General features: G+C 33.9%; 1 protein-coding gene across 1 annotated transcript in view; it reads left to right on the top strand.

The window, feature by feature from the left end:
• The first annotated feature begins 335 nt into the window (after positions 1–335).
• si:ch211-199g17.2 (uncharacterized) overlaps positions 336–10,211 on the top strand; it is a 14,444-nt gene continuing 4,568 nt past the window's right edge. Inside the window, exons 1-9 of the mRNA XM_067412255.1 lie at positions 336–365; positions 979–1,022; positions 1,112–1,183; positions 1,279–1,412; positions 4,635–4,748; positions 4,829–4,886; positions 7,150–7,230; positions 7,315–8,106; positions 9,906–10,061. Coding sequence (XP_067268356.1) covers positions 998–1,022; positions 1,112–1,183; positions 1,279–1,412; positions 4,635–4,748; positions 4,829–4,886; positions 7,150–7,230; positions 7,315–8,106; positions 9,906–10,061 — 1,432 coding nt within the window. The 5' untranslated portion in view covers positions 336–365; positions 979–997. The remainder of the gene's footprint in view (positions 366–978; positions 1,023–1,111; positions 1,184–1,278; positions 1,413–4,634; positions 4,749–4,828; positions 4,887–7,149; positions 7,231–7,314; positions 8,107–9,905; positions 10,062–10,211) is intronic.

The following is a 10,211-nucleotide window of genomic DNA, read 5'->3' as shown; positions in this document are numbered from 1 at the left end:
TCTTAGAAGCTGTTAGAAGAATCTTAGTCAAAATATAAAATTTGAATACTTAAATTGTTTTTAAAAGTGTTTTTTGTTTGTGGCACAGCACTTTGCACCAATTCTGTAGAATGGCCCATATACAAAGTGCATGTGCATTGATTATTAAAAAAACAAAACAACATATGCAAATTGTGCTTGCTTCACATTTTAATTCCCCGCTATTTTTAGTAGTCTAAAAAAGTTTTGTTTCATTCTTAGTTTCATCACAAGATTTGCGAACATGAACCTGCGATGACGTGCTCATGAATATTCATGACTCTACGCACACCTCCAAACCACGCAGTACACGCGCACGCATTTACCTCACAGAAGAGTAAGTACAGGTAGGCGAGCAGACTATCATTTAACTCTTTGATAAATCACTTCTTAACTGTTTTTGTTTGCAGGGTTCAGAGTTTTGTAATCGACACACTAATCGCACGTTTTATACGTTAACTGTTCGATCAAACTTACATTGGCAGACGCGGGCACACTTTTAAAGTACGTTACGTGATGCATCTATTTTACTAACGATGAAAATTGTTGGGTTTTTTACTCTATTATTAATCAACTAAAACTTTAAAAGTTATGATTAGAGTAAAAACAACCAACGATATGTTGAAATTAACCGACATATTCGCCAACAAATTGTATTATCGTGTTTAAATTTGTGATTTTTTAAACGACGGTTGATCTTAGTATACTTGGAAAAGTTGTGAGTAAACTTGTCATGGATTCTGTTCGCAATAGAATGCTAGTACTGCATACTACAGTTAAAACAGTATATTAAACAGCATATATGATCAAAGATAAACATATTTCAAGACACTCGACACAGTATACAAACTTAACACATAGTGTGACTAGGATGTTAGTATGCTATTCTGAAAGTACCTGTGGATAGCTTGGAAGTTTACTCTGTTTTGTTATTTCTTAAAGTTGTTTTTTTGTTTGTAGTTTTCTCGACAGCTCAGTTATGTTGTCTTCCAGCAGCTCGGCAGGTTTGTTCTGTCACTTTTTCTAGCACACTCACTCTCCTGATATATTATATTATGCTCTGGGTAATAAATTGTTGTGAATTGTGTTTCAGGGTGCCACAGTCAACTGTATAACTCCATATGTTCATATCTGCACAATCAGAACAGAGCACAGCCCATCATTGGTGAGGGAGATTCCAACATCTAAAATGATTTAGTGTATGGTGTTACGAAAACATCTAAAATCTGCTTTATATGTGTTCATTTGAACCTGTTTCAGGTCTGAACTCCATCACTGAGGTGTTGACATACAGTCGGCCTGCGCTGTATTTTTGTGATGTCTGCTTTTTGAGAATAACCAAGCCTGACATCAGAAACCACATCATGGGGAGCATTCACAGATACAATTACATTGTAAGTTATTGGTCTTGTGATTATGGATTCTTACGGAGACCCTAAAGGGACATGATGAAGAAAAAAATATGAGATGGGAGGAAAAATTATATAAAAATAAACAAGAATTGGCACTGCTGCTTCCAAAGATCAATTTATTAAAATGAACAACGTTTCGACCCAAAAGTCTTTGTCAGTACCTTTCTCTAGTAAAATCTTACTAGAAAGGTAAGCATTTTATATATACACATTAAATAGGTCTGAAATTGGAGTTTGATTTGAAACCTTTTTTGTGATTTATGTTTTGCATATATTGGTTAATTTTTGTAATTTATTTTGTTAATTGTAACATTTATTATTATTTATTATTGTTAACATTTATTACTCTCCCTCATGTCATTCTACACCCGTAAGACCTTCGTTCATGTTCTAAACACAAATATAGATATTGTTGATGAAATCCGATGGTTCAACGAGGCCTCTATTGAGAGCAAAGCCATTCAAAGGTCCATTAATGTACTAAAAATATATTTGAAACAGTTCATGTGAGTACAGTGGTTCTATCTTAATATTATAAAGTGACAAGAATACTTTTTGTGAATCACGTGATTTCAGCAGTTTGATAGGAGATCCGAATCACTAATTTGAAACAAAAGTTTCATAAAGCTCAGTAGCTTCATGAAGCAGTGTTTTAAAATCGGCCCATATAGATATTGTTAAAGTCGTTATTTTGTTTTTTTGGTGCACAAAAAGTATTCTTATCGCTTTATAATATTAAGATAGAACCACTGAACACTTTTAGTAGCTTTATGGACCTTATAGAGGCCATTGAATTTCATCAACAATATCTTAATTTGTGTTTAGAAGATGAACAAAGGTCTTACAGGTGTAGAACGACATGAGGGTGAGTAATTACATTATTTTCATTTTTGGGTGAACTAACCCTTTAACTGATACTTTACTGTATATATGATTATTTTGTATAACCCATTGGTTACTTTTCTGTTAATTGATATTTTTCTATATACATTTGTCACAATTTTGTAGTTTACTTTTGTATAAATGATTTTTTTTTTCTCATTTATTGGATTATTGGGTAATTAGTTGAAAAATTAGGTCAGGTGTGATGGATCATACTGATTATACTGATCATACTAAATTGTATCTTTCTGTGCTTGTTGTTTGCTTGACGTAGACCTTCTGGTAGAAACGTTGTTCATTTTAATAAATTGATAATTGGGAGCAGTGTGGCAGTTCTTGTTTATTTTTAGTAAAGTGCTTTACCTGATCGAGCACCTGTCTAAATTTTCCTGCACATATTTTTGAATCTTGAAGAAAAATTATATGCCAATTCTTTTGCGTTCACTCTCAAAGAACATAAAAGTTTTGCAAAGTTTCTTTGGGGAATGCAAAAGTTTTTGTGAGAGAACACAAAAGCATCAACTTATTATTTTTCCTCCCATCGCATTTTTTTTTCCCACAACCATGTCCCCTTAGGGGCTCTGTAGTTTCTTTCATTTTTCCTCTATATTTTATATATAACAAAATATGAAAATGTATGATTTACTTTTCTTTCATGTTTTTACTTTTCTTAAATTAAGTTTCATTATTAGGTATGCTTTGATTTGTTTAGTACGGAGCCCCTAAGGGACATGGTGGTGTAAAAAAAATATGAAATGGGAGGAAAAATAATAAGTTGTTTGCGTTGTTTTGTGCTCTTCGCGAGCGAACAAAACGTTTCTCGGAGGAACGCAAAACATTTGTGAGATAACTAAAGCATTGCCAAATAATTTTTTCTCCCAGCTTATTTTTTATGTCCCTTTTGGGGCTCCATAGTTTAGAATGTTTATTAAGTATATTTACAATTATTATGTTTTATTGTTTAATTTTCATATGTGCATGCTTTTGTTTAGATTTTCCTCAATGCACTCTTAATTAATTTACTCTCTTTTATGACGCTCTTTAAAACTGTATATACACAATTCTCTCGTGCTTGCATAGTACATGCAGAAGTTTAGCATATTTTTATTAGAAATACAGTATTTTTTGTTGTATGGATTGGGAGCGTAATGAGCAGAATCAAGAAACTCATCATTTGGTGAATCATTGAACGAGAATCCTTTGTACGAGAACATCTGCATATATTCTTCTTTAAATTGTATTTTCTATCAATATTGAAAACTTTTGAAGTGTAATCTTGTAAAGAGATATAAAAATATATCCAAAAAAAGAAAGCAATTGTACTTGCGCCACCGTTAAAAAGAAAGCAAGAAGATAATGAAATAATTGTCGGGATGAGCCAAAAAAGAAAAGGAGGCAAACACCTGTGAATGAGGCAATTGGTTATGAACTGCTTAAAACAGAAGCTGCGATTGGGATTGTTTAGCTGTTCTGCAGGCATCTCGGCTTTGTTATCTTGACCAATAAAGTCTTGAGTTTTGGCATCTGGAAACTTCCCGGACTGAGATGTCTTTTGAAAGAGAAGACTTTCTACAACAGAAGCTGTAACACCTTTAAGCAAATCTAACTTTTGTTTTTAAGTTTTTTTTTATTGTTGTTAGAACATCTAGATTCTCCATCACTTACGGCATATTATCATTCATTTTATCAATATTATATCTTGTAGCTTTAAAACTGCTTCTTTTCTTCTCTTGTGCTGCTTGCCTCAGATGTCTTTGTGTTTATTGACTTAAGATAGATACTTTTTTTGATATTTACTTGATTTTAGGCCTGTCACGATCATGATTAATTGTCATAAAAATAATTGCGATTTCATTCTGTCTTGTTCATGCTACTTAAAGTGTAAGCCTAAAATGATATTTTTTTGGAATTGTACGTAATAAAATTTATAATAAAATAGGCTCATATGATTTACATTAATGCTGTGAAAATTAATATAATATAGTTTGATCAAACCCACAAACATTCTTTTCGTATGAAGGAAGACATTTGACTCTTTACAACAGTGTTTTTGTTTTGTTTTGTTTTGTTTTGTTTTGTTTAATATATTCTTTGGCAAAATGTGATTGAAATTTAAACTGCACAATTATTGCAGTTATTTAAAATATTTGCGATTTAGATCAAATAGTCACGATTAGATTATTAATCAATAATCACGATAGGCCTGCTTGATTTTTGTATTTGCTTCAAGTATTTATTGATTCACGTTTTATCCGTCTGTCTGCTGATTCTACTTTCATCAGTTTTATTATGTAAGTATTTTTTGGGAACTTTCCTTAACAGAAATCTCATCATGCTTGTGGGTGGAGATCTTATACAGACCTGACTCTTCTGGCTCGGCCTCTCATGGATATCGCAAAAATAGTTGAAAAGAGGGAGGGAACAGGTGATGTACAGGTACAAAAAAAACTAGAGTATTAAAATTGTTATATAGTTACATATACCTTCCCCACTAACCTTCCATTTTCTCTCATAAGGTTCTGTGTGTGGAGGAAATCATCTACAACAAGATGACATCATTGCCTGTCCCTGATGGTCTGTCTTTTATGTCTTATTGCGTCAACTCTCCTTCTTTCAAAACTTGTGGGAAATACCTGCAATTTAAAAAAAAAAACTATATATAATATAGTACATATAACTGTATATAATAGCTATATTATATTTTCAAACAAAGCCCTTAAAGTAAAATAGGAGCGATCACCTTTTACTGTGTAATATTTATCTGTTTATGTTGGATTATGTTGTTTGAAGTGTGTTGATACAGCAGTTTAAAGGGGTCATGACAATAAGCGATTTTTTTATTATTAAATCATCCCGCAAGTTTCATTATAAACAAAGCATTTAATCAGGCTCCAAAGATGGCTCGTTTGGATAATGTGGAATTTGTGATGTCACACAGGCAAATACTTTTGCTTATGATTGCCTCCAGAGCAAGACATTAGGCTTGTTCGACTTGATGCAGCGCCGCAAAGACCGATAGGCGGCTGACTTGAAGCAGTGCATGCCGGTAAGAAATGTTGTCCGACTTGAGACAGCGCTGACGTCATGTGACTGTGACATATGGCTTTAAAGTACCGCGAGAGCGATTCGAGATCAGCTGCCTGAGTTAGCCAGCGCAGTTTCTCAAGAGGAGCTGCACGAGCGCTGATGACGACATAGCTGTTTCATGATTGGCCGGATTCACCGCATGACAACGATCACGTGTGTTTCTTGTTTATTGTCACGCCTTCAGCTCCACTAATACTCAAAAATCTATGTTTTTATGACAGTTAAAGCTCTTTTCATGTAGTCGTGATGTTGTATTGTGTCATGTTTATCAAAATAAAACGGATGAAAAACGTAGATCCCACTACATTATTTAAATAACATATGCTTATGTTGAACTTTATTCTTGTAAAAACACGCTGTAAGCAGTACATAAAGTTTTAAATGAAAAGGTCTCTGAAACATCAGTGTATTAGTCAAATATTGCATTTATTTCACTTCAGCTGTGATAAAGTATGCAAACCGATGCAAACGCAGCGCAAGCGTCACTACGGGAAGCAGAAAGTGTTTTCAGCTCCTCCCCGCCTGCACGCGGCTAATCTCGCCGATCGGTTACATCCAGCTGCAGCCGATGTCGAACACACCTATCAACAAATAGTTATACATCCTTGCATCATATGCCCCGCCAACTGGCATTCAGTCGCTTAATGGCTGACACTTTAATGCGAATGTCCCGCCACGTCAAAAGCAAATAAAACCCATTATGATCACTGACGCTGTCTACACATGATACAGTATACCATTGCCGTTAATGTTCTGACATACTCCATGCGCTTGAGTCTGTCGACAACATGACAAATGGAAAGTAAATGGAAGTGTAAAGGAACATTAAACAGTTAATTTGCTCATTTCTGTAGAGACTTCAGAAAGATACCAGTGTCAGGAACAAGTGGATGGTTTTTTAATAGCGTCATGGATCGTGTCGGAGGATTATATGTTTGTTCGGAGCATTTGACTGCAGATTGTTTTGTAAATGAGGCACAGTGAAATGGAGAGTTCGCAAAGAAACTTTTGTTAACAGATAAAGCAGCGACTGTATTGAATCTGACAGCAGCTGTATCACACACCACAAGTAAACGATTTCATAATGCTTTGTCCGTAAATTACGTTTTCGAAACACTTACTCGTGTGCAATAGTGAGTAGGCGTTGATACTGTTTCCTATGCAGTGACGTTAGCCAATCATAACAGTAGCCATTTACTGACAAGCCAAACATGAGGATTTATATATATATATATATAATATTATATAATTCACTTCAGAAGGTTAATAAAGGCCTTCTGAAGCGAAGCGCTGTGTTTGTGTAAGAAAAATATTCATATTTAGCACGTTATAAAGTAAAATGACAAGCTTCCGCCAGACCACCTTTCGTATTCAACTTCCGTAAGTTGTATACGGAAAGGCGTAGAATGTAGTGTAAGCGTTTTGAACTGCAAGAGGTGTTACACTTTCTTGCTAAGTTGAAAAAAAAATCCATGTCATGACCCTTTTAATGAAGTTTACATTTATTCATTTATCAGACGCTTCTATACAGAGTGACTAACAACTGAGAATGATACAGACAGAAATCACTGAATCCAGTTTGGTTCAGCATTGCAGTTTACAGTAGTTCACATCAGAACCATTTTCACATTTTTATGTCACTTTAAATAAGTTTAAGAAAATAGAACTGCTTAGTGGACTCTAAACAGATATTTGTGACAAGTCTAACTATATTAACCCTCATCACACCCTCTTTCCTCAAATGTCTTAGCTTTTGCTCAGATGAAGAAGATTAAGAATCAGCGAAACTCTAATGCGCTTCATTTGCTTGTTCATAACAGCCCATCTGAAGGTATGCAGACTGCAATACGTTTAATATGTCCCGATATATTGTAGGAAGCAGATGTTTGGTGTATTTTAATGCATCTATGTTTAGTGAAAGGTCATGAAACCAGCTTTCAAGAGCAGCAAGAGTCTGGCAACACAGACGGGACTGCACAACTTCCAACTTTACGATGTTCGCACCCGACACCGTGTGCATCTGCAACACCGTTGAGGTCACCAAATGCATCGCCCCCTAGAAACGAAGGTCATCTCAAACCATTAACCAAATGCCAGGAGTCATCTACATTTCGGAGTCTAGTGGATTCTCCCGTTTCATCTAGAATACCTTGTCTAAAAAACTCCCCGGCTCCAGCCTTCGTCCAACACATAAATCAGGATCAGCCTGTGATCCTAGACAGAAATCAGAGTCTACACAGATATGTGACGCCATCTGAAAACCAATGTCTAACTGAAACAAGGTCAATGTCTGTCGTAAGACCACCAAGACAGTGGAGCCCCATCAGAATTGCTTTCCAGAATGACACTGTGCATGCTGGTGAAGTAGATGGGAATAATGTCATCCATTCATTTGGAGTCAGTTATGAATCACATCCACTCCACCCGGCTATAACCACACCATATGAAGCCCAGCTGCAAACTCCAGTAAACCACATGGTACCAGAGGTAACCCAGAGTCTAACAAACAGGCATAGATTTTTCATAAATGAAAGCTCACCTGATAGTCCAGAGCCTGTCAGGGATGTGGAGATTACCAGTGTTATCAAGCTCATCAGAACACAGATGCTAAAAGGAGCATTGGAACCAGCTGCAACACACGATTCAAATCAATCCCATGATGAAGCTAATTCACAGGAACCAGTCGTCACCAACCGGGAAGCACATGGTAGTGTACTTTTTTAACTCTCTTTACAATGATTGAATGATGTTAGATGTGCACTTTATTCGGTACTTGCTATATTTAGATCTTTTGAAGAAATTAATACTTTTATGTATTGAAAAAATGTTAAAACATTTGTTTTAAATAAATGCTGAGCTTCCTAATATTCTTCCACAAAAATATTAAAACTGTTTTCAACATTGATGATAATCAGAAATGTTTCTTGAGCAGCAAATCAGCATATTAGAATGATTTCTGAATGATCATGTGACACTGAAGACTGGAGTAATGATGCTGAAAATTCAGCTTTGATCACAGAAATAAATTATATTTTATAGTATATTAAAAAAGAAAACCATTATTTTAAATTGTAATAATAATTCACAATATTACTGATTTTATTAGTGCTATCAAACGATTAATCACATCTAAAATAAAAGTTTGTTTACATAATATATGTATATTATGTATATAAAAAATGCACACATGTATATATTTAAGAATAAATAAATATATATTTATAATATACATGTATATATTTATATTTAATTTTTTTATTTGGGATGCGATTAATCGCAATTAATCGTCTGACAGCACTAATTATTATCTTTCAGAATGAAATTATATGGAATATGTAATAGCTACAATAATTGTGCAGCCTAATTATCACATATACAGTACAGTCCAAAAGTTTGGAACCACTAAGATTTTTAATGTTTTTAAAAGAAGTTTCGTCTGCTCACCAAGGCTACATTTATTTAATTAAAAATACAGTAAAAACAGTAATATTGTGAAATATTATTACAATTTAAAATAACTGTTTACTATTTAAATATATTTGACAAAGTAATTTATTCCTGTGATCAAAGCTGAATTTTCAGCATCATTACTCCAGTCTTCAGTGTCACATGATTCTTCAGAAATCATTCTAATATGATGATTTGATGCTCAAGAAACAGTTATGATTATTTTCAATGTTGAAAACAGTTGTGTACTTTTTTTTTTTGTCAGGATTCCTTGATGAATAGAAAGAAAAGAACAGCATTTATCTGAAATACAAAGCTTCTGTAGCATTATACACTACCGTTCAAAAGTTTGGGGTCAGTAAGAATTTTGAAAAGAAATTAAAGAAATGAATACTTTTATTCAGCAAGGATGCATTAAATCAATCAAAAGTGGCAGTAAAGACATTTATAATGTTACAAAAGATTAGATTTCAAATAAACACTGTTCTTTTGAACTTTCTATTCATCAAATAATCCTGAAAAAAAAAAATTGTACACAAATATTTTGTACAATTGTACACATTAAATGTTTCTTGAGCAGCAGATCAGCATATTAGAATGATTTCTGAAGGATCATGTGACACTGAAGACTGGAGTAATGATGCTGAAAATTCAGCTTTGATCACAGGAATAAATTACTTTGTGAAATATATTCAAATAGAAAACAGTTATTTTAAATTGTAATAATATTTCACAATATTACTGTTTTTACTGTATTTTTAATTAAATAAATGTAGCCTTGGTGAGCAGACGAAACTTCTTTTAAAAACATTAAAAATCTTAGTGGTTCCAAACTTTTGGACTGTACTGTACATTAATACAAACTGATTGTTGTTTCAAACTGCAAAAGTGCAATTATAAGCGTATAAGTTGCACAACCATTAATACATTCTGTATATTACTGTTCTGAGTTCTCTAGTTGAATATGATCAATATTGCACATAGTTTTATTGAGCATAGAATTTACAATATCAATGTATTCTTCTTGGTGTTTTCGATAAATCTGATTTATATTTACAGTGGAGGCTCAATCAGACAACTCTGAAGAGAACAGTTTTCTGTTCTCACAAAACCCGATTGCCCAGTCCCCTCTTACTCAGACACGGTGCCCTTCTGATCAAGTTGAATCCATTGAGAGTTTTCTAGAAAACTACAAGGGTCGAAAGCCTCTTATCGGTGAGTGCATCCACATAGTGTGTGATCTCAGTACACCCCAACTGAAATTAAGAGTAAACTAAAATGAATTAACATACTTTAGGTAATTTAGCACAATAGTCACATATAAAACATGATGCACTGATTCAAATTCACTGCAACTGTGTGTGA

The sequence above is a fragment of the Chanodichthys erythropterus genome, chromosome 15 (genome assembly GCF_024489055.1).
Source record: "Chanodichthys erythropterus isolate Z2021 chromosome 15, ASM2448905v1, whole genome shotgun sequence".
Lineage (NCBI taxonomy): Eukaryota > Metazoa > Chordata > Actinopteri > Cypriniformes > Xenocyprididae > Chanodichthys > Chanodichthys erythropterus.
Note: the sequence above shows the minus strand (reverse complement) of the source record. Positions and strands in the feature narration are given on the sequence as shown.